Consider the following 25,376-nt stretch of genomic DNA (forward strand, 5'->3'; position numbering starts at 1 on the left):
CGCCCGCTGCCCGCCGGGGCTGCTCCTGCGCTGTGACCGCAGAGGCTGGCGCGGCCCCAGCTGGGGACAGGGCGGACGCAAGCGCCTTCCCACCGACGGTTCCCGCTCTGGCCGCGGGCCCGCCGCCCTTCAGTACCTTCTCGGGATGTGGGTTGCCCGCCGGGGACCTGCAGTCACTGGGCAGCAGTGCTGTGAGGCTGACCTGATAGGACATGGGGTCGAACACGCGTCATAAAATGCAGTACGTGCCGAGGTTTAGGGTTTTACTGTCACTTGAGACACAGCCCGGGACACGTTAGGCAGCAGGTAGTCCTGTCTGTTCCCACATTCAGACAGTTAAGGGAAGCTCCCCGAAGCAGGGACGACTCCCCCAGCCCTCCCTCTGGAGGTCAGAACCGTCCCCCGCCCGCGTATCCAGAGACGCCAGCGGTGGGCTCCGCGGGCAGAGGTGAGTGGAGTCAGCCCTGCCCCCGAGTCTGACTCAGGAGGGCGCCCCGGAGTCACTGTGCCTACTGCACAGGAGCGTCGCTCAGTGGACAAGGGACACACAGGCTGTGGAGCAACCCCCAGCACCCAGAGGGGAGGCACCGACACAGGCTGCAGCACGCGAGCCGCCGAGTGAAAGAAGCCGGGCCCCGCGGGACTTGCCCACGCGGAAGGTTGGGCGGGCGCCCGGGGGCCGGCAGAGCGGGGGGCGGCGGGGAAACAGCGAGCCCTCGGGCACCGCACACTGTGACTGCACGCGCGGCAGGGCGTGTGACCTACGTCTCGCTGAAGCACGTGGTACACCCCCAAGGGACAGAGACGCTCCTCTGCACCAGAGACGCGCGACTGGTGAGCACCGGGGCTCCTACACGCTCTTTATAAAGCTTCTTGAGGTTTCCTGAGCAGAAGCGGTTTCACCAAATTGTCAAAACGAACTCAGCGTGACAAACGCAGGAGAGGTGCACACAGGTGCAGACGGAGGAGGCCCACCCCCGTCCCGGGAGTGGGAGGGGCCAGGCGGGGAGCACCGCGTGCGTTCTCTCCCTTCCAAGTCTGGAGCAACTCTGAAACTGGAGCTCACGCTGACGCCACAGCTCTGTCCACACAGCACGTGTCAGGTGGCCCCGTGAACTCTCCGAGCCTTGGACAGAACTAAGTGCTCACAAAATGGTTACAACCTGCGGCAAATACAAACGTTTTCCTGGTCCGATACCCAAATCACTCTGAGGATTAAAAACATTAAACTACACATAACCTTCATATCTAAGAATCTGGCCATGAAGAACAGAATGTAACAGAAACCCTGAGGTTTTACCTGTGCCCCACTTGCCACTGTCTGACCTAACACACGCCATCAATATCTAACAGACACAAATCTAAGGGAAGTTTACAAATTCAACAGACATTTTAAAACCAGAAGTATTAACACACCAGCAAATAGAAGCCCTCGTCTTCATAATGACTGTAACCACCAAGCGGCTGCCGCCCCCCCCGTACCTGGATAAACCTCCTTCGAAAACTCCCGAGACCCGGAGCCTGTGGGTCTCCCAAGGCTGTGTACATTCTCTCATACATCCTCTCAAGGTTCTTCTTATTTACAGGGTTCTTTTCTAGTTCAAGCTTGACGTCCTCCGTCCAGTCCTGTGCAGAAAAAAAGACACGTCAAGTTGGACTGCAGGCAGGTTGCACTGAGCCCATGTCTTACGTGCGGGAAGCTGTTAACGCTACCTTAAAGAGCATCTCAGGGCTGGAGAGCTGCTCCAGAGCGTTAATGAAGTCCTGAACCACTCCTTCTCGATCTAACTTAGCTTTAATCCTACAAAAAATGACCAGGTTTAGGTGACCAGGTTTAGGTGCTCAAACATCTTCCAAAGATCAAGGCCTATAATTTTTATGTATATATAATTATATTTATATATAAAACAATACATAACCAACTACACAGTCTAGGGAAGGAGCAATTTAAAAATTATCTCCAAAACAGATGAAGCACAAAGTGTGTCCTGTATCAAGAGATGAGATGAAAGCAAATTCTCAACATTTTGGCGCCCACGATCTCAAGTTCAAAAGGCCCCACTTCTCAACAAACTTTCAACATTTCTCTTTGCTTTCTTTCTTTCTAAGGAAGCGATCACGCGGCAGCTGCCTCTGCTGAGACACAGGAGGGCACCACAGGGTGGGTGGGTTGCACGGCTGGCCCATCAGCGAGCCGGGATGAGGGCTGTGCCCCCCAGCCTTGTCCCACTCTAAATAATGAGGCAAATCAGCTCTTGACAGAGAAGGGCAACTAAAATGCCGTGCATTTACCAAGTATTCTTTCTGAAGTAAAACACTGCTGCCGGCTCTGGCAACTGTCCTCACTTACAAATCAACTGAAGAAGCGAAAAGGACACCTGGGCAGTTTACTGACTTAACGAAGAAGGGGGGGCTTCCCGGTGATTTTAAATTACAGAACAATTTCAGGAACTGATTCCAAAAAGCATCTCATCTAGTCCGTCTCAACCAACAGATTACTAATGGTTAGCATAACCATCTCATGAGTAACATTTTAAGATGAACTGTGTTTACAAAAGGAAATAAATTCTACAGCAAATAACACACCAGGGCAGATGCACCCAACAGACAGACATCTAGGCCTCCTGCCCTCCACGGCAGCTCTAATTCATCTGAGGACACACATAAGCGTCCCTGTGTCTGCTTTGACCACAGACGTTTCGATAACCTTTCAGCGTTGGATGGACCTAATTTTTCTTGTGTCACCTGGCCACAAAGTCCTTGTTCTTATGGCCAGCAGAAGTGTCTCTGAAGGCGTAGCTTTCACTGCTTATCATGAACGGGTACACGATGGCCTGCGGGTAGTGGTCGGCGATGTCCGCTACGGTGCGCTGGACGGCGACCCCCTCCTCCTTGTCTAGCAAGGCCACCATGTGGCTGACCCAGCCGATGAAGTGCCAGCAAGGAATGGAAGAAATCTGAAACGGAAAGAAGTGAGTGATGAGCGGCACATGCAGCGCCCTCCCTTGCAGAAGTGTGCTGTGTCCAGTATCAAAACATAGCTGTATCTGCTACCAGCACTATAAAAACCGACAGACGTGTAGACAAAGTCTTCTCAGCCCTCTCAGTTCCGACCCACTGGGAACCATCGATTCTTCTGGGCCTTTTCAGGGCGTGTGCACGTGGACCCTTTCTTCAGAAGAGTGGAACTGGAGGAGACTTGCTGTTGCTGGCTTTTCTTAGGTCTGCCTCACTCCTTTTAACAGCTGTACCATATTCTGCTTCATTTCACAAGGGCTCTATGATGAACTTTTAGGGTATCTGCAATTTTTGCTATCCAGATACTACAATGCACAACCCTATGTTTATCTCTTTGTACTTGTGCTATATACCCATAGGAGAAATTCCTAAATGAGTTCCTAAATTCCTTTTTACTTTTAATGTGAACTTTAACAACTGTAAAAAACATTGCTAAATTTCCCTCCAAGATTTTTCAAATTTCCACTTCTAAAAGCGTAGTAGATCGACTACTTTCCAAAATCCTTTCCGACACTTGACGTGATCCATTTTTAAAATCTATTGTCAATCTGACAGTTTTTAAAATCTATTTTCAATCTGAGAAGTGAAAGATACCTAACTTTAATTTGCGCGTCTCATCATTAGCGAGGCTGGGCAGTCAGCGTTTACCTGCATTACGTGCTTTAACCACACGTGCGACGCCCCTTGCTACGAGTCTGTCTGTTGCAGACAGCGGAGACGCCTGCTCTCCATCTCCAGTATGTGTTGCAAATTTTTTCTCCCAGTTTTTTTTCTTAACTTTGTATATAGCATTTTTTTAACAATAGAAGCGTCAAGTTATTTTCCTCTATAGCTCCTGGGTTTTGTCTCTTAACTCCAAGACCATTTTCAGATTTTGCTCAGGTTTTCCTCTAATGCTTTTCCAGGTGTTTATTTCAAGATAAACTCCGCTGCACTTGGAATGCTGGTATAAAGCCAGGAAGGACGGGAGGCTTGGGGGCCCTCAGTGCAAGGCCAGCTGCCCATCTCAAGGGTCATGACAACATCGACCCACCACTCCGTTCGTTTCCACACAAACTCAAAATGCTATTTTTATCATATACAAGTATGATTTGGGGGAAAAAAAGAACCATAACTTACTGAAATATTTCTTTACTTATCTTTGAGGAAAATGCGTGTGTACCGCATTTCATACTGAATTTACTTTAATCTCCTGTGTAGGACCTACTGAAAACCCTCACCTGTCCAAGCGCACAGAGAACTGACTGCGGGCTCGGCGACCAGCACCGTCTACAGACCTGCTGTGCACCCTTTCTAAACTATTACGTCATCAACTCAAAGCCTGGCCCTGTCTTCCAGTTAAACGTCCACGAAGTCGCTAAGGAGCCTTTCTGATAACCCTCCCCTTTTTCCCCAACGCAGCCCCAGTAGAGAGGCCGGGATGGGGTGAGAGCGGGCAAGCGGGACGTGGGGCAGGAGCCCTGGGGGTTCCCGAGATGTGGAGCGTGGGGGGATGGCACCTGAAACGTCCCCCTTTTCTTGCTGCTGAACAGTGACCTGAGCATAAGGCCCCTGGACGTACAGACGCAGCTCAGCCCTGAGGGGCAGCCAGCTCCGGGTGGAGGTCTCACCTCCACCCGTCTCGGTCCTCGTTCAGACGCGGCCTTCGCGTCAACACCCACAGAGCAAAGTGGGTGCATGGGAACACTCCCTTACACGGTTTTCAATGACACATGTTGTTGGGATGGAGCAAAACTCAGTGGTTATGAAAAGCCATTAACACACGCACCCCACACAACACATCTGTTAGTTCGGTCAAGTCCCCTCCGCCCGAAGGAAGACACCGACCTCTCTGGTCATGAGGCCCAGGGTCTCCTCTGGATACAGCTCAACGATCTGGAGGAGTCTGGGGAACTTCAGCCTGGCCTCGCTGGAGTGTAACTTCAGAGCTTTCAGCATTTTGTCCACCACGAGGGCCGGATACGTGCGCAGTTCTGCAGCGTCCAGGACTACCGGGGACAGGAGAGGAGAGACGTGGTCACTACCCACACACAGACACGAGTGGCATACTCAGCGCTGGCTGCTCTCCCCCGGGCTTCCTTTCTAACAACTACTGCAGCTCAGCAGACGGTCTCGGACTGCATGTAAGAGCTCCTCTCTGGGACTTCCCTGGTGGCGCAGTGGTTGAGAGTCTGCCTGCTGATGCAGGGGACACAGGTTCGTGTGGTCCAGGAAGATCCCACATGCCGCGGAGCGGCTGGGCCCGTGAGCCTGAGCTCCGCAACGGAAGAGGCTGCAACAGTGAGAGGCCCGTGTACCGCAAATAAAAAAAAAAGAGCTCCTCTCTGACGCTGATCTCTGCTACCGGGTGAAGTAGTTTGCTTCCTGGGCTGGAACACGAGGGGTGGCCACAGGAGCTGTCAGACACGCGCCAGGGAAGCAGACGGAGGGAGGGACGGAGACGCCCAACTCTGGTCCCACACCGGCCGTGGGGCATGGCCATGTCACAGCCTCTTAAACAGACAAGCCGTCTCTTAGAACACATGCCACTGAAAAACACACAGGAGAGCACAGGACCCGCAAGACCCTACATCTCCGGCGGGCACGCGCGGGGCTCACCGGGGGGGCCCTCCTCCTGCTTGCGGAGCCGCTGGTCACAGAACTCCACCAGCGCCAGGTAAGCCGCCACCAGCCTGCATGCAGGCTCCTGGCCCCGCGCCGAGCACCCGGCCTCCTCCTGTGCTGCCGTCCGCACGGCCTCAGAAAGGTGGTGGAACGCTCTCTGGTACAGGCCTGCCGCAACCTGGAACGCAGAGACCCCGGCAGGCTGTGAGCGAGACCAAGCTTCCTGAAGACCCTGCCCCCCTGGGACCCGTCAGCCACCGGTAAACAGAAAGCCGCTCGAGGGCAGAGCCAGGTCTGCCTGGACTGGGAAAGAGACGCCGGCCCTACGCCATCTCGGCGCCTGAACACCAACACGCGGGGCGTGGCTCAGGAAGGGCTGGAGGCTGGGGACACAAGTGGCGCGGGGAGCACGTGGGAACTCACAAGTACACAGAACCACCTGAGCAGTGCCAACAGAGCAGGTGCTACACAAAAAAGCAGAAAAGCTGATTCTGCCCATAAGCTGGCGGGGCGTCTGAATGGTGGCCGGTGGTGAGATTCCACTAACAAGATTCACGGGAGAACCGTCCACATCAAGCCAACACAGACTTCTCGCTATTAACACTAAAAGAAGGGTGTCATTCAAATAAACAGGAAACACGGGGAGTAGGTCATTTTTCCAATAAGAAACCTGACTGCGTGTAACTGTCGAATGTGTCTTGAAAACACAAAGCGAGACTTGTCATTTCTTTCATGTAGTGGAGCCTGCGCGGTCGAGACAAACACACGACACGAAGCGCTCAGGCTCCCAGCGTCACTACCTTCTCTGCATCCTCTGAACTGGATCCCGAGAGCTCCACGACGCTCCTGGCCTTGCTCTCCTCGATCCCAGCGAGGCAGGTGGGCTCACTACTAAGAGCGTCGGCCATGATCTTGTACGCTGTGCCCACGAGAATGTTATGGTCACGGGACGCCACAACGTTTCTGCTCAAGTAGCTTGATGTGTTCTCACCTGCTGGATTACACACACGCACACAGGATTTTTTGAGAACTGAGTGAGTGACGTAAGTTACAAAGAAGATATTCATAGTGTTCAAAGGTTGTTTTCTATTAAGAAACTAAAAGAAATCTTGAAGGTATAAGAAAATGACTTCAAACGTTGACTCGAGAATCTCTTGAACTCACATTAACGAACAATGTTCTTTGTCACCAGCGACCACGGCCCACCGAGGCTCAACAATTAAAACACCAAATAAACTTTCATTCAAGCATCACCCTTCTGCATTTTGTCCAAGCACTTCTTTGTGTTAACAGAGAACAGAAAGTGTGCTTCCTAATGCATTCGTGCATGTACATCAATAACGCAGATTTTTAAACTGATGCTGTGACCTACAGCTGACAAAGCAACAGAGACCACCGCAGTCCAAGGTCTAGTACTATGTCTGGCCGTGTGGCTCTGGGCAAGCCTACAGCGTGCAGAGGTCGAGAAGAGAAAGGGCCGTCACCCGGCAAGTCCTGCACGCACACCACCTGCTCCTCCAGGAGACGCTTACTTCACAGGGCCGTGACCGACGGCAGCCAGTCATTATCACGAGAACCGAGTGCCGTCTTCACGGCAGCAAACTCCTCCTGCCCCCCCCAGAAAAGCCTATAAAAAGAGCTGAGCAGTCACGGCGTCATTTTCCGATCCTGGGATCAACGTGGAAAGTGCTTCCCCATCCTGCCCAAGAGTCGGGCTCGGGACCAGCGGGAGGCCGCAGGAAAGCCCTGCCGTGCACCTGGGACGTGCACACGAGACCCGGGACCCACACACGGGGTTCCCGCTCAGCCTTACAGGCCACGTCATCACAGACAGAAGAACTGAGGAGGAAAAAGGCTCTCATGGCTAATTGTTTGAGGCAGTTCTTGTATGTAAACATAAAGTTTTCAAAATAATTAAACTGTTACACCCAAAATTTGGCTAAGTCTTAAAGAGAACATTTTAGAACTTCAACTTTAGTTTACAGATGAAGAAACAAAAGCTCCAGGAGTCCCATGCGGTAGCATTACACCCATTAGCATTAGCACCCACCCATTACATTACACAGCACCTTGGCGCCGCATGTTCAACAAATACTTAATAAAAGTTTTACAAATTTAATTCCCAACTGTCAGATAAAGCAGCACAAAGGATACTGCGAGAAGACACACAGCCACAACACAAACTGTGGGAGGAGAAGAGCCTCGTACCCAGCAGGGGCACCGTCTTCAGCGCCGCGCAGAGCTGCTCGGGCGGGCGCTGGGCCCGGGCCCGGCCGTGGCTGAGCCGGCAGTAGCTCTGCACCCACTTCACGAGCCAGTCCTCCCGTGTTTTTGACTCTCTGTGCAGTTCCTTCAGCAGTTTCAAGGCAAGCGAGAAATTATTCTACATGGCGGAAGAGAGAAAGCAGAAAGATGACACAGGAGGATGATGAGAAGTCAAGTCGCTGTACGAGAGGAGCTTCTCGCTGGCCCGCAGTGACCCATCACCTTAGCTTTATCGCGGGGACAGATACACAGTCCAGAGTCTCCGGGACACTCACGCAGTGGGGCACTCACGGCTGCCGTCTGATTCCGGGACTCTGTCATCCGCCAAGAAACCCTCCATCCACAGGCATCTGCTCCCCTTCTGCCCCGGGTCTGCCCATTCTGGACACTTCCTACCCAGGGAGTCAGCTGTGCTCTGACTTTGTGTCTGGTGGTGTGTATCAGAACTTCACCCCTTGCTGTGGCTGCGTAACATGCTACTGCATGCATAAACCACAGTTTATTTATCTGTTTATCTACTGATAAACCTTCGCATTGTTGCCACCTTTTGTCTATTCTGAATAATGCTCTTTTTTCTAATTTCAATGAACATAAAGAATCTGTATACAGATTTCTGTGTGGACGTTAAGTTTTCATTTCTCTTGGGTATATACCGAGGAGGGGAACTGCTGGGTCAAATGGTAACCCTCTGGCTTTTGGAGGAGCTGCCAGACTGATCTCCACGGTGGCTGCACTGCTCACCTCCCTGCACGGAGGGCCGTCCCTCTACTCCAGCCGTCCTGTGGGTGTGCGGCGGGACCTGGCTGTGGTTTGACCTACATCCTCCTGATGACTCGTGGTGCTGAGTGTCTTTTCTTTCCTTCTTTCTCTCTCTCTCCCTCTCTTTCTTTCGCCATGCCACATGGCTTGCGGGATCTTAAGTTCCCCAACCAGGGATCGAACCCGTGCCCCCTGCAGTGGAAGTGCGGAGTCCTAACCAGGAAGTTAGGAAGTCCACTTCCCTGGACCGCCACGGAAGTGCCCTGAGTGTCTTTTCATGTGCGTACTGGCCACTTGTGTGTCTTCTTGTGAGAAATGTCTATTCAGATCCTTTGCCTGTTTTCTCGCTGGGTTGTTTGGCTTTATGTTGTTCGGTTGTAAAGAGTTATTTATGTATTCTGGGTAAGCGGACCCTTACCAGATACACGATTTCCAAATACTTTTTCCCATCATGTGGGTTCTCTCTTCCCTTTCTTGAGTGTGCCATTTGAGGCACAGAAGTTTTTAGTTTTAATATACGTTTCTCTGTTTTTTATTTAGTTGGTTGTTTGGGGATGTCTTTTACATCTAATTCTCTGCTGAGCTTCAAGGACACTGACATCAGTCCTATGCATCCTTGTTACGACCCTTCCAACCACTCAGGCCAAAAGTCCAGCCACCCTCGTCATTCCTGCAGTCTCTGGCCTTATTACATCTGCGTATAAGAGTGTACATTTCACACAGTTCTCATCCCCACCAGCACGTCCAAGATCTTCGATGACCTCCTAGTCTCCAGTCCCTAGTTCTGGGCCACATGCTCTACAACCCACCTCAAACCAGCATCACGAGACAAGCCGTCCGCCCACGGTGGCGTCCACAATTCCCAGTTTCTCCCCTTGGGATTCTGTTTAAACGTATCTCCGTACCTTCCTCTCCTACCACCCCCAAATGCCCCCCCCCATGGGGCCCTCCTGCCCCCTCTTCTCGTGCCCTGCCCCCAGCAGCGGGGAGCACCCACTGCACCCCCGCCCCGGGATGCGCCCCTCACTTCCTGCTGAGAGGCCACATGCACCACCTCAGCCCCGGGCCCCGGCCACTCCCTGCTGCACCCGGAGCTGAGGGGATGGAGGGCGAAATGGCCAGGGCCTGCTGGAAAAACAGCATCTCCTTTTTCTCTGCAGGAAACAGTGAGGGAAGACACTACCTGAGTCCAGAAAGTGGGGAGGGGGCACGACTTGAAACACCCACAGCATCCACAACTTCAAGGAGAGAGCCTGGGGAGACCAGGCGAGGGGGCAGGGCCTCCTCGGTGGAGTATCTGAGAGCATCTGAAGGCCAGCTCGTCCAGAACTGAACGCAGGGAACTGACAGAGTTATTACTTCCTTTATTCACTTAGGCTGCTGTTATGGGAAATATAAAAATTCCTGATACAAGACCCATCTCAAAGAAACACCTATAAATGAGCCTTTAAACCCACAAAACAAATATTAATTATTTGTACTAGAATAATATTCTTTGCTTTATAATAGCAATCAATATAGGGTCATTAAAGCAGCAAGCTCCCCTAGTATATCCAAATATGATTTAATTACATGAAAAATATAATTTAATACAGTTGAAATGCTTATATGCGACTTTTAAGCAAACCGCACTTTTATCAAGAAAGGACCTTATTATCAAATGATAGATTTCCACAAACTAAACCTAAATATAATTTGTTACTACCTGGCAAGCATTCATTTTGTTAAACAAGAGAAAACCTTTTCTTTATAAGTAAAGCAGAGAATAGTCATTTTGAAATGATTAAAAGTGTATAATAAACTTTAGAGGCTTTCTGGAAATTTTTAAGTAAGTATTTCTTCAAGTGTACTTCCTTATAGAGAAAAAAAAATACTAACTACTCAACTATCTCTAAACTTCAGATTTTAAAGAAAAGCTAAGTTTAAAGAACGCCAGTTTTGGATCGTCCGTGCCCCGGGCGCGCCCACCTGCTTCCGTGCACTCTCCACCATCTGCAGCCTCATGGAGAACTTGCAGCTGGCGATCAGAGACCGAGCAGCTTCCTCCGGAGCCTGCACGCCCGTCCCGTCCGCATCCTCACTCACACCACCATCGTCCGGAAGGAGAGTGAGCTTCTCCTCTATTTTGCTGAGAAAGAAACATCTACATGAAACAAAGAAAAATAAGAATTAATGCCGGACTCATAAAAGAAATCTCTGACATTCAGGAAGCTGCTGGACAGCATTCAGACAGAAATTCTACAGTTGTTAAAATTTTGCTCATTTTTTAGACTATAAATATACACTCTCAGAACTGGACTTAACCCCCATTTTAATTAACCAGCTCTTGGAAGATCACTGAGGGTATTTCAACACAATTTTCCAGACAGCATCTACTGCTTCCACCTCCACAAAGTAAAGTATTCACACTCGCAACCTGCTCTCTTAACAAATGGACAGCACACTCCGTGTTGAGTCAACACCATTTTTCTCCTTTTATCTCTGAATCTAAAGTCTTCGTCACATACGTGGACAGTGTCAAGCAGCGGGCAGGTTACCACCACCGAGAACAACGGCTGTATCACATGGACGGCCAGAAGGTTATTCTTATTTGTATCATGATTTACATATTTGACTTGGTTCCCATGATTCTAGTTTCATTATTTTCATTGTCAGTAACACGGACAAAGGACCTGAACATACAAAATTCACCCCAATTAATAACTAACTTTCTGTGCATCTGCGGACTAATTTCAATTTCTTAGAAACACTGTAGCCAGATAAACTAGCAAGTCTCACACCTCTCTTGCTTATTTTTTTCAGTTTTTCCCAACAAGCAGCCTCCCCAGCCACGGATCTGCTCCTGTGCTCCTGACCCCATGACCACCACGCAAGTGCCCACTTCCTTCCCAAGAGCTAAACAAGCAAAGGTGGTGGACCCTGGGTGCTGGGTAAACACCTGGAGAAGCAACGCGTGAACAGGAATGTCACCCTGCGGCGTGAACGAGGGCCTGGGCTCCCAGAAAGTGGGGCAGCAGGGGACAAGGACATGCCGTCACCAGCGAGAAGAGTGCATTCCACTCCACGAGGCAGAGTAGCCAGGAAGTCCCAGAGGGAGGGCACAGGTGAAACAAAGGTGGTATCCGCCATGCTCTTGTGTCAGCCCTTGGAGGAAGGAGCCCAGAAAGAGCCATCTTGGTAAAAGTGACAGAGCCCTGGCTCTGGTGAGGCCACAGGAGGCGCCACAGCCGCCCTTCTGCTGGTGACGGCTAGAAACGGGGTAGTATGCAATCACAACCACCCAGGGGTCTGAGGGTCAGCAAGAGACGGCCACCTTCAAGGATGCGGAGACCAGGAGAAGGTTCTGCCACTGTGGTGAGTGTCCTGCTTTTCTCTGTCTTCTCCCAGTTCTGCCACAAGGACAACCACAACGTGGAGCGTGGCAGCCTGAGTACGAAGACTCTGAAAGAAGCAAGCCCTGTTGTGTTGTGCCCGGAGGAACCAAAGGCTGCAAAGGGAACCCTGCAGGGGAGAGAGTGGACAAGGGAGCCTCTAGCTCCAAACAAGAAGCCGCGTGGGCCGTGGCTACCCCGCGACGGGCACGTGTGCAGGACTGACTTGAGAGCTGAACTGAGACCTGAGCCAGGAGAAAGCGAGAGCCCAGGTACAAGTCTAAGGGGCTGGCTGCTGCAGGGTCAGAACAGCCCACGTCCCCTGGGAGCTGTAAAGAGGCTCAGTCTACACACTTTCTAGGACACAAGCCAAAATTCACCGAAATCCAAAGAACCCAAGAAAATGTGCCTGTTTTCAGTGAAAAGGACAGTAAGCAGATGTCGACTCTGAGATGACCAATAGGTCGACAAAGGTCATACAAGGACCTTTAAACAGCTATTTTAACCATCTCTAAGGGGTCTAGAAAAATACACATGGAATAAACGAAAAGTAGGTATCTCAGCAGAGAGGGAGTGTAAAAAGAGCCAAATAGAAATTTTACTGAAAAGTACCTGGAATAAAACATTCACTAGACAGAATTAAAAGAGGAAACAACAGTGAGTTTGAAGACAGATCAATAGAAATGATCTAATCTGAAGAATAAAGAGAAAAAAGATTGAATGAAAGTGAACCTGTGGGACAATGTCAAAAGGTCTAATATATGTGTAATTGGTATCCCACAAACAAGAAAAATTGGGGCAAAAAAAATACTTGAAGGAACAATAACAGAAAATTTCCCAAATTTGGTGACATATATGTACAGATTCAAGAAGCTTGGAGAAGCTCAAACTGGATAAATTCAAAGAAAACCATACACAGACACATCATAATTAAACTGATAACCAACAATTCAAAAAACAATCTTGACACTGGCCCCCAAATATGACACATTACATATTGGGGAATAACCATTTGAACAAGCATGACCTTCCCTTTTGAAACATAGAGGACAAATGATCCCCCAGTACTCTATACCCCGAGAAAATATTCTTCAGGAATGAAGTGAAATAAAGACATCTCAGGCAAAGGAAAAGCAAGAGAATTCATCACAGGCAGACCTGAATTCCAAGAACTGCTAAAGGAAAATCTTCAGCTGAAGGGAAATATTAGAGGAAAACTTGGATCTTCAGGAACAAATGATAAGCATCAAAAATGGTGAGTGCAGGGCCTTCCCTGGTGGTCCAGTGGTTAAGACTCCGCCCTTCCACTGCAGGGGGCACGGGTTCAATCCTGGTTGGGGAACTAAGATCCCACATGCCATGCAGCATGGCCCGTCCGCAAAAAAAAAAGGAAAGGAAAGGAAAGGAAAAAAGAAAGAGAGAGAGAGAAAGAAAGAAAAAGAAATGGTGAGTATAAGAGACTGTTCCTTGTAAGTTCTGAATCATGTTAGACTATTTAGAGCAAAAATATATTATCTGTTAATATTTTCACTGTTACTTCATATATATATATATATATATACACACATATACACATGAAGTACACACGTCAATATGTCTTTACTGCAACATAAGCTAAAGTGCACACTCATCAGGAAGACACAGCAATTATCAACATGTATGTGCCTAATAACTGATTATTAGGCAAACAGACAATTCTACAATCACAGTAGGAGGTTTTGAAATCCCAATCTCAACAGCAGATGGAACTAAACAAAAAAATCACTAAAGACATGGAAGATCTGAAAAACACAATTGACCACCTCGATCTAAATGAAAATTATAAACATTCTGCAGTCCAAGAACTGCAGAATACACAGGATTTTCAAGTGCACATGGTATATTTACTAAAGTAGACCATACACTTGGTCATAAAACAAGTCTCAATATATTTAAAAAGGCTGAAACCATACAGTGTGTGTTTATAACCACAAGGAGTTAATTCAGAAATCAATAAATAAGAGACACAGAAAACTCACTTCTAACTATTTCATGGATCAAAAACCATGTGCCACAACTACTGAGCCTGCGCTCTAGAGCCTGCAAGCCACATCTACTGAAGCCCGCGCACCTAGAGCCCGTGCTCCACGACAGGAGAAGCCACTGCAATGAGAAGCCCGCGCACCACAACGAAGAGTAGCCCCCGCTCGCCACAACTAGAGAAAGCCTGTGCACAGCAACAAAGACCCAACACAGCCAAAAATAAATAAATTTTTTAAAAAAGCAACATATTACATCATGAACACAGCAAAGACAAGTGATGTCACCACACCACAAACAGCAAAGATAAGTGACATCATCCAGATCATGACACAGGTCATTCTCGACCTTGGTCCCCCTCACAGGAAAACCAACCAACAACTCTCAAGGACAAGACAGCACTGGGAAAATCCCACAACATGGGGATGAGGTGAAAACAGCCCCACACCCCAGGGACTGGGAGGGACCCCACTTGAAGGGTCACTGGGACCGCAGCCAGGGCCCCCGAGTCTACGGTTTCTCCAGTGGGAAGAGGAAAGCCCAGGGCTGTGGGTCTCACCTCCCAGGCATCGCGGGGCTCAGGGTATGACAGAAGACGGGGTGGGGCTTACAGCTACCAGGGCTGGGATCCTGCCAGGCAGTCCCAGCAGAGCCCGAGCAGAAATGCTGACCAGTGGCTTCACGTGCCTGAGCCGACACGGTGGCCCAGTCTGACCAGGGAGCTGGGCAGGACGCGCGTCTGCCCGATTCAGGACCCAAACAACGAGCCTTGCTGGCCTGCAGCGTGTTCTGCCCTCTGCCTGGGCAGGGAGCTAATTCACAGCCCCACCCACCTGACTGGGAAACCCAGCCGGAGCTCGGGGTACCTGCATAGCCCACCCTGCGACCCTGCTCACAGCAGCACGTGCTCAGAGCGCCTGCCGGTGGACACAGCCAGGACTCCGGCCCAGCAGTCCAGGGGCTTGGCTCACGGTTCTGCTCCATTTGGTTCCCAAACAAGAGTCTGGCCAGCCGGGGGCCTGCATGGTGGCCCCTCGCGCACGGGCAGGGAAACCAACCTGCCGAAGAGCCTTCAGCTCGCCTAGCCGGGGAACCTCACCAGAGCACGTGGGGAAACCCCACAGCCCAGTGCACACTGGTGCTGGAGCCTCTCCCTTCCCGTCTGCAGAGTCAAACCGGTGGCCTGCCTAGCCAGGGAATTCGCTGTGCGGTCCCGCCTGATCTGGGTCCCCAAACGATGAGTTATGCTGGCCCTGGGGCCAGCTTGGCTGCCTCCCCCAACCCCCCGGGGCAGTACCCCACCTACTGCTGAGCATAGCACCCAGTCCCGGCCACCTAGGAAGCCTGACCAGAGAATGCAGGCAACACAGAGCCATGCTGCAGCTGCGCTGGGGCAGGACCCCAGTCCTACCCAACTGTCCTGGGCCAGCGGCACCCCGACCCCCAACCTCAGAGCTCAGGCAGCAGCCTCACCCCAAATACACAACAGCAGGTCCCACCTGCCCAAGGAAGCTACCAGCTGGCACGTCCAGAGCCCCAGGCTGAGCTGACTGGTGAAAGACTATCTCTGCAAAGTCTGAACAAGACCATTTACTCAGATGCGTAGATACCAACGTAGGGAACCAAGGATCACGAAAAATCAGCTAACTGTGATGCCACCCAAGGAGACTAACGAAGCTCCACACCTGACCCTAAAGAATGGAGACCTGTGAGCTGTGGACAAGAGTTCAGAATAACCCACTTACAGAAGCTAGTGAGCTACAGGAAAGCACAGACGACTACGTGACATTAGGAAAACAATGCATGAACAAAACGAGAGTTTAACAAAAAGACAAAAACCATCAAAAAACAGAAACAGGAATCCTGGAACTGAAGAATTCAACAGAGAGCTTCAAAAGCAGATTCAACCATGCAGCAGATTCAATGAAATTATCCAGTCAGGGGAGCAAAAGAAAACAGAATGAAAAAGAGTGTAGCAGCACGTAAGAGAAACAACACACCCATTATAAAAATCCCAGAAGGAGAAGAGATAAAGAAAAAGACAAAGTACATTTAAAGCAATAATGGTTGAAAACTTCCCTAACCTGAGGAGAGATATGGACACCCAGATCCTTGAATCCCAAAAGACCCCAACAATACAGGGGGCCAGGGTTCGATCCCTGGTCAGGGAACTAGGTCCCACATGCTTGTGGCAATTAAGAGTTCGCGAGCCACAACTAAGGAGCCCACGTGCTGCCACTAAGGAGCCCTCGAGCTGCAACTAAGAAGCCTGCCTGCCGTAACTAAGGAGCCTGCCTGCCGCAACTAAGGAGCCCAACTGCCGCAACTAAGGAGCCCACCTGCTGCAACGAAGACTCAGTGCAACCAAATAAATAAATAAATATTTGGAGGGAAAAAAAAAAAGAACCCAACTAGGTTGAATCCAAACAGGGGTACACCGAGACACATTACAACTGAAGTGTCCAAAGTCCAAGACAAAGACTTTTGGAAGCAGCAAGAGAAAGGCGACATGTCACACAAGGGAACCCTCCCACCCTCCACCCAGTAAGACTATAGGCAAAGTCCTCAAAAGAAACATTTCAGGACAGGAGAGAATGGGGTGATACATTCAAAATATTGAAAGAAAAAAAGAATTGTCAACCAAGAATACTGTATCTGGCAAAGCTGTCCTTCAGAAATGAAGAAGAGATAAACAAAAGCTGAGGGAGTCCATTACCAGACCTGCCTGCCTTACAAGAAAGCTAAAGGGAGTTCTTCAAGCAGAACTGTGATGTTAATTAACATCACAGAAACATATGAAGTTAGTATATAACTCACTGGTAATGGCAAATATAAAACCAAAGTCGAATTCTCTAATATGGCAGTGGTGGTATGTAATTCACTGACAACTCTAGTTTAAAACTTAAAAAACAAATGTATTAAATATAACCATAACTTCAATAATCTGGTATTGGATGCATGATATAAAAATATGTAAACTGTAACATCAATAACCTAAAATGTAAGAGGGATGAGGACACAAAAGCATAATAAAGTTTAAGAATGTTATCACAGTTAAGTTGTTATCAGCTTAAAATCAGGTGTTACAAGATAGTTTACGTAAGCCTTGTGGTAAACACAGGAAAAAACTATAGTAGTCACACAAAAGATCACGATAAAGAAGTCAAAGCACACCAAACAAAAAGTCATCCATCAAATCACACAAAAAGAGAACAGGGTAAGCAACAAGGGGTAATGAACCCACAAAACTGTCAGAGAACAATTAACAACAAAAATAGTAACAGTAAGCCTTACCTACTGATAATTACTTCAAATGTAAATGGTTTAGATTCTCCAAGCGATTAAAAAAAACAAGATCCAGGGAGTTACGTCTCGGTCCAGTGGTTAGGACCCCCAGCACTTTCACTGCCGTAGCCCAGGTTCAATCCCTGGTCAGGAACAAAGATCCCACAGGCCATGAGGCACGGGGCCGGAAGAAAAAAGAAAAAAAAAAGATCTCCAACGATATGCTGCCTACAATACACTCACTTTCGCTCTGAAGACACACTGACAAGAGTGGGAGAGATATTTCAAGCAAATGGTAACCTAAAAAAAGCAGGGGTAGCTATACTATACCAGACAAAATAGATTTTAAGCTAACAATGGTAAAAAGATACAAGGAAGGTAATTACATGATGATAAAGGGGCCAACTGCCAATCTGTCAAGAAAATACAACGATTGTAAATATTTATGCACCAAACAACGAAGTACCTAGGTATATAGGGCAAATACTAATAGAACTAAAAGGAGAAATAAACAGCAATACAATAATAGTTGGGGGTTTTAATACCACTGTCAACAATGGACAGATCACCCAGACAGAAAATCAATAAGGAAATAGCAGATTTGAACAATATTATAGACACACACACACAATAAAACAGAAAAACAACATGATCAGTTAAATAGATGCAGAAAAAGCATTTGGCAAAATTCAACACCATTCATGATAAAACAAAACTTTCAGAAAATCAGTACATGAACAGCAAATAACCAGAAAATACAATGAAAAAAACAACCCTCCGTTCACAACAGTGCTGAAAAAACCATACATACTTAGGAGCAAATCTAACAAAAGACAGCTAAGATCTCCAGATGGAAAAAATACAAATCTTTGAAATTAAAGAGGACCTAAATAAACGGAGAGACATACCATATTCATGAATTGGAGAACTCTACACTGTTAAGACAGCAATTCCCAAAGTTGATCTAGAGGCAACAAAATCCCAAACTCTGTTTTTCTTTTTTCTCTGGTAGAAATTGATAAGCAGATACTAAAATGTATATAAAAATGTAAGCAACCTAAAATAAACAAAGCAGTTTTCATAAAGGAAACAAAGTTGGAGAACTCACCCTATCTGATTTAAGACTTACTATAAAGCATCAGTAATGAAGACAGTGTGATACTGTGAACAGATATGCATATAAATCAAGGAACAGAACAGAGCATTCAAACAGACCCACAGACATAACCGTCACTGACTTCCAGAAAAGGTGCCAAGGCAATTCAGTGACACAAAGTAAGACTTCTGAACAAACGGGACTGGACAACTAGCTGTCCATATGGAAAAAGTGAACATGTATCCCTACCTCATACCATCTACAAGAATTATCTTCCACTTGGGGCTTCCCTGGTGGCGCAGTGGTTGAGAGTCCACCTGCCGATGCAGGGGACGCGGGTTCGTGCCCCGGTCCGGGAGGATCCCACATGCTGCGGAGCGGCTGGGCCCGTGAGCCATGGCCGCTGGGCCTGCGCGTCCAGAGCCCGTGCTCCGCAACGGGAGAGGCCGCAATGGTGAGAGGCCCGCGTACCGCAAAAAAAAAAAAATCTTCCACTGGATCATAGACCTAAATGTAAGAACTAAAACTACAACATTTCTAGAAGGAAACACAGGAGGATAATTTTGCAAGATGAGCCTGGAGGGACTTCCCTGGTGGCACAGTGGTTAAGACCCCGTGCTCCCAATGCGGGGGGGCTCGGGGTTTGATCCCTGGTCAGGGAACTAGATCCCACATGCATGCTGCAACTAAGGAGCTGGAAAGCCACAACTAAGGAGCCCACCTGCCGCAATAAGACCCGGCACAAGGCTGGTCTGGGCTAAAGTCATCCACAGACACAGAACACGGAGGAGTAGGTCTCATCAGAAGCAGGATACAGGCATGTCTCAAAACATCTCCCACACTGCTTGTTAGTTGCAGAGGAGAAAACAGGGCTTGTACACCAGCAAGACCAGACATAGTATTAACCAGGCAATCAACACTGCTACCACCAGGAAAAGGCAGGTGGACACTCTGCACTTCCAGATGTGAAACCGCAGGACAAATACTCCACGTCAGTGGCATTCTGGCCATGGGTATTTCACCTGAAGATAATCAGGAGGACACACAGCCAAACCCAAACTGAAGAAGACTCCCCAGAAGTGTCAGTGTCATGAGGACCTGTCCAGATTAGGGGAGACCAGAAAGATACATCAACTAGATGTGTACATGACTCTGCACTGGATCCTGTCTTAAAAGACAAATTGCTTTAAAGGACGTTAATGGGACAACTGCCAGAACTGAAATTGAGGCTGTAGATTAAAATGAAAACAGAGAAGCTACTACTGTACTGTGGCTCTAAGAATATACTCTTCTTCTTAGGAAAGGTACACCGATAAACAAAGAGGTAAAGAAACAGATGTATGCAACTTACCCTCAAATGGTTCCGAAAATAAATATATGTATGTGGAGAGAAAGAAAAAAATGCTAACGCGGCAACATGTTAAAAAATGTTAAAAAAAAAAAAGTGTATCTGGGTAAAAGGTACACAGGAGAGTTCTACTTTTCTTGTAACCTTTTTTATAGGTAAGAACTTGTCTCAAAATAAAAAGTAAAAAATTTGAAAAATAAAAAGTATAAAAAGTAAAATTTTAAAAAGCTGTAGTATCAGAGGAAACAGGGTCCAACGGCAAGAATGCCAAACGTGGGATCACAGTCCTTCAGTCCTACTGACTGTGTGTTTTTGAATAAAATAACTCACAACCGCTCTGGCTCTATTACCTCTTCTCCGACACATATAGTTAATACCTGCCTAGGATTAACCAGGGCCGTTACAGGTGAGGAAAAGAATCTCAGATCCGGCGAAGTGATGAATACAGCACGTAACAGAGCTGGGAGGTAGGAGGTGGGAGTGTCAAAAGTCCAGGTTATAATAACAGAATAACAAGAAGTTGTTAAGCAGTATCTTCTTTGCCGCCATGTCACTCGCCCACATTCAGCCCTGAGACAGGAGCAGAGGGGACGCCCCTGCCTTCTCTCCCCGCCCAGCACGGAATGGACCAGGGCACAAAGACGCACGGAGAGTACTGCCAGGACAACCTCAGTGCAAACTGGCCCACGAGGCTCAGACCCCACATTTGTCTAAACCACAGTTTGGGAGAAAAGCTATTCTGGCAACTTCAAAAAAGAAACCACCTTCAACTCAGAAGGCTCAGCATCTCACCGATTCGTGATGATGTCATCCCAGACGTTCATGGGGTCCATTTTAGCATCCGGGTATCTGCTTGTCCAGGTTTTTAGAAGCCTCTTAAGGGGAAGGTGAGATGACAAATTGCCTAAAAATAATATCAGAGTGTGACTATGTCCACGGCTCAGTGACCAGACCACCTTACAAAGCGCAGCTGTCAAGTTTCTTGTCCAAATTTAAACGTTTTGTCTTATCTTTCACAACAGGAGCAAAAGCTACCATATTTTAAATATTCTGGCATTAAAACTCAATTTCTTCGGGCCATAGAGGGAAGATGAGGAAATAAACATACACAATTTTTACATTTAGCACAGCTCCACAATCCTCCATCCACGATTCCAAAATCTAAAAAGCACTGAAAACTGACATGTTTTTCACAGAGTTGCAGCCAATTTTCCTGTGTGCAAAATCTGATCTGAATCATCACAGGGCAACTTACAGTCTGTGTATGCCACTCGTGGCGACACCCACCCAGGCGGTGGACAGCCATCAGTCGTGGGCTGACGGGCCACTGCACACAAGGCCCAACCCAGTATGCACACTAGGTCGCTGGAGATAACCCCCAAAAGACCTGGCCTCGAGGGCTTCGGTAAAGGGATTCATGATAACCCTCCCTCATGAAATTTAAATTTCACACTGCTAATGTTTAAAGCTTTAGTTTTCTTTCAGCTTAAATCACAGTCCTGAGCTCAGAATCTGGATCCTTCATGTATTAGCTTAGGCAAGTTATTTAATCTCTGATGCCCTACAAAACGAGAAGAAAGGATCTACATCTCATAAGGCTGTTATAAAAACTAGAAAATATAGAGAAAAGAGATCAACGTAGCTCCTGGGATAGTACATTGTTAATAATAATGTACTTGAAACATCATTCTCCAAATTTAAAACAGAGAACAGCTAGGTAGATAGTTCTGAATACCAATTCTTATTAGTACTCTGAAAAGCCTACAAAACTGAAATTCAGATTTACAGTCAAGACGTTACCTCTGACTCTGGGTGGCCTCCCATCAGCACCAGGATAAAACCTACTCGTCGGCGGCAGAAAGGCCTTCCAGGTCCGGGCATTGCCGCCCTCGGCCTCACCGTACCAGCTGGCACCCAGGACAGAAGCTCTGGCACCTCAGGGTCAGGCCGGTCCTCTGCGAGCTCCTCTCTCCCGACCACGCCCAACTCGGGGTCCTGCCGGCCGGGTGCTGTCACCCCAGTTTCTCATGGGGCCCTGGACCTGCCTCTGTCTCTGTGGGTGCCATGCATCAGACCACTACTCCTTGGAAGCTTCTCCAGTGCCCAGAATCACGCTTGACCATGTTAAACACTAACCTCAACAATCCCAAATACATACATTTGTAAAATAAACCCAAGGCAGTTTCTAACCCATACAGTAAGAAACATGTACTATCACTAGGCAAACAGATCAGAAGCCAAAGCTCTTCCGAAATTATAAAAGAAAACCAAGGTAGGTATAAACTGAACGTTACCTTGTTTGCTAACAAAGCTGATGAACTCCTGGATTTCTATGAACGTCTGCACAGACTGCAACTTGGTGAGTCTACTTCTGTGTAAGAGGACATCAATACTAGCATAATTCTGAAAGAAGTTAGTTAGCACTGGTTACAAGTCAACTTACTGCATTAGATTTTAACACAGTTCTCAACATGAAACAGCAGCTACCCTATAAACACATCAGTTACACAGGACGTCTCAGAGTGGTTAATAATTAGGTCATGGGAGCAATTAACAAATGGTGTAATTTTCTTTTTTAATTTAGGTTTTCAACTGCATTTCAGTTCAACAAAATCAATAAAAGTAATACAATCGGGTACTGCTGCCTCTATTTGCCACCAATTCTTAAAAATCACAACATCCTATAATGTAAAACTGCCAACTACAGAAGCCAATCTTTCTTCTTCGATAAACTTCGAGTGTACTACTCAACCTCAAACACATTTGAAAAGTAGAATAAAGACAGTGACCGTCCATATATGGCAACGACAGATGTTCACAGACTCTACACAAGACACGGCTTTCACAACAGAACGAGCCGACACCAAAGGAGAACACAGAGCCGGGACTGGCGGGGCCTCTGCTCTCAGGCGCTCGTCCACAGAGAAAGGAAACCCCAAGGGGACACAAGACGCGGAACTTTCTAAAACAGAGAAAGGCACTAAAAGGCCCCAGCACCAAGGCCGGTGTGCACAGGCCTCAGGGGAACAAGGACGCGAGGAGGGTGGGCCCGTCACGCGGTCGGTCAGGGGAACCTGCTGCTGTGATTCCCACCCAGGAGTTTACCGATGTCAGAAAGGTCACAGAGATGGCACACCCCCGGCTGGGATGTCATATTACCTGCAAAAACATCTGAATGCAGTTTCTGATGTAATACTCGGCCCTGTCGACGTCATCTTGCAGGAGGTAGAGGAGACTCAGCTCCTGGCTGTAGCGGAGCTCGAGCAGGGCCCTCCGCAGCTCCGAGGTCACCGCCTCGTCCACGAAGGTCAGCAGGGCCTGGTCACCCTCCCCACGGAGCAGGGACTTGAGCCTGCTGCGGATCATGTGTGGCAGGCAGGTCTCCTGAGGAGCAAGAATCTCATCACCACGGCATCTCTGGTGTCATTTTATAGGTCCAGGTGCCAAAGTGATGGTGCTTAATGCTTCAAATGTTAAAGCACCTAAGGCTACAAATTTTAAAACAAGTTCATCTAAAGTGGTTCATTTTATAACCACAAAATACATAGGAACACGGTCTACAGAAAATGGCAACTACTTGTAGCTGAAAGACAACTGGACGTCTGGTACAAAGAGAGGGACCTCCAGGCACAGCCGAGGAGAGCAGTGCGGACGGGCCAGGCGGGCCCAGCGAGACTGCAATGCCGCGCAGACACAAGAGGAAATGTTCTCCTGGTGGTCACGCCAGGGATGCTGACGTTCATTTTTAAAGGCCTCCGCTCACTCTGAAGGCTGAGCTAAAAGCGGTGAGCAGTTTATTATGCAGTTTGGGGGGGTGTCTGGTCGTATAAATACCCTAATGCTGCACAACTACTGCCCTGTTTTTGAACACTTCTAAACAACCTGACTAATGAGAGCACACCTGACCATCTAAAACATTTATTTCCGTGACCTCAGACATGACCCCACACACCTGATAGAAGGGTTCACTCCACATCCTGCTGAGATCTGGGGCACCCTCGCCGTCAGCACTGGCCGTGGAGCAGTACGCCAGCGATTTCCATTCGGCAAGCTGGTTGTAACACTCGAGGGATGCAAGTTCCCAGAAGTCCTTCTCGGCTTCCGTGGGCTCACCGTCTGCCCACTCTTGTTTATTGAGGGCCTGGTAAGATTATTTTACAAAGTTGCAAACAGTACAAATGAAAACATTTGCACTGTAGGCTGTGTAACATTCGTACTAAGAACAACCATTTTCAGATTTATGACAAGAGGAGAAAAAAGGGAAAACAGAGTAACTTGAGTGGAATCTAATAGTCAAATGAGTATTAAAAACCCCAGCCAAGAGGGAACCACGTCTCTGGGAAACTTAACAATGAAGCCAGTGAATAAGCTGAAGACTTTAAATGACCCATAATTTGATGTAAATACTGTAGATTATTTACTACTTACAGAGCTCTTAGAATGAAAATTAGAAAATAAGACGTTTACAGAAAATTGCAGAAGATTCCACCACCTGGATCTCTCGCACAGGCCGCAGACCTGAACTCCAAGTATGTACCTGCTACACATCCACACTCGGCCACCGGTAGCTCAAACACAAACCTGAACTTCAGTCATGTTCCCAAAACCAACTCTTACCTACCTCTTTATAAATTTTTTACTTCCTGAATGAACACAATCTACTCAAATGGCAATTACATAATACCAGATACTGAAGTAACATCTTACACTTTTATCGTACTTGGTAAAACATGCTTTCTTTTATTCAGTGATGTTTTCTTAAAAAGAGTAAGGGATAACAATACTTAGCTCACATGCGGTTATTATGAAGCCATTTTCTGATGCTAATCTTTGTGTAAATTCTAAGGAATAAAAGCTGAAATACTTGAAGCTCTAAATTCTAAAGCTAACAATTTTTCCATTCAGAGAACAAAAGTGTTTAAGCAACTAGCACTTGCTAGAGATCAACTTTACCTCATTATACAGCCGCGCAGCTTCAGAATAATCACTTCTCGCTTCTGCTAGTAACGCGTCCTGTGTGATCTGCTTTGTTCCTATCTCACTGCTGAAAATACCACGGAGGGTGTCATACTCTCCAATCGACCTGTACAGCCTATAAAACAAACCAAAAGAAAAAAAAAAGTCCAAATCAATGAATGCCCCAGTACTTTTTAAGTCTTTACTCTAATGAAATGATATTAAATCAAGATGTCATATGTTATAATTAACCAAAAAAGATACGTTATTCTTGTTTTGTAAAAATATGAAATCTTCGAAGTTTTGAAGTTACCATTAAGTTTTACTACTTTAGCCGTACTGAAGGCAGGAGTGACTCTACAGCGCATTTAAAGTAAAATCTGAAAATTCCAGGTTTACAATGCGTACGCTGACTCATTAAATGCGCCTGTTCTGTGTTAATTCATTGCTGAGACACTGCTCTTATCTGTGGTAACCTATCTGAAATCCTTGTCTAGTCCTAAAATTTGGAATGTAGTTAAGAACCCCAAAGCAGGTAAATTAGTCCTGGTCCTAGAGATGCCACGTTTTACTCCACGTTCTATGGTCTTCTCGATTCTACTGACAGCCTGGACACGGGCTAGAGCATTCATCTCTGCCGTTAACACAAACCTGC

The 25,376-nt window shown here is 47.7% G+C and overlaps 1 protein-coding gene across 5 annotated transcripts in view; it reads right to left on the minus strand.

Annotated features, from left to right (window-relative positions):
• The window catches only part of PRKDC (protein kinase, DNA-activated, catalytic subunit), a 150,603-nt gene that overhangs the window by 11,043 nt on the left and 114,184 nt on the right, over nt 1-25,376 (minus strand). For 3 of the 5 annotated variants that reach the window (XM_033437691.2, XM_004275029.4, XM_033437692.2), the window contains 13 exons: nt 24,719-24,857; nt 23,718-23,906; nt 22,925-23,149; nt 22,060-22,168; nt 20,558-20,669; nt 10,615-10,789; nt 7,831-8,005; nt 6,423-6,616; nt 5,617-5,800; nt 4,846-5,006; nt 2,746-2,957; nt 1,714-1,801; nt 1,483-1,626 (listed from right to left, as the gene is read on the minus strand). In XM_033437691.2, coding sequence (XP_033293582.1) covers nt 1,483-1,626; nt 1,714-1,801; nt 2,746-2,957; nt 4,846-5,006; nt 5,617-5,800; nt 6,423-6,616; nt 7,831-8,005; nt 10,615-10,789; nt 20,558-20,669; nt 22,060-22,168; nt 22,925-23,149; nt 23,718-23,906; nt 24,719-24,857 — 2,107 coding nt within the window. Of the gene's footprint in view, nt 1-1,482; nt 1,627-1,713; nt 1,802-2,745; nt 2,958-4,845; nt 5,007-5,616; nt 5,801-6,422; nt 6,617-7,830; nt 8,006-10,614; nt 10,790-20,557; nt 20,670-22,059; nt 22,169-22,924; nt 23,150-23,717; nt 23,907-24,718; nt 24,858-25,376 lie in introns of those variants that run through there. The other 2 variants (XM_033437690.2, XR_004486071.2) reach the window with 2 other exon arrangements.

The sequence above is a fragment of the Orcinus orca genome, chromosome 17 (assembly GCF_937001465.1).
Source record: "Orcinus orca chromosome 17, mOrcOrc1.1, whole genome shotgun sequence".
Classification (NCBI taxonomy): Eukaryota; Metazoa; Chordata; class Mammalia; order Artiodactyla; family Delphinidae; genus Orcinus; species Orcinus orca.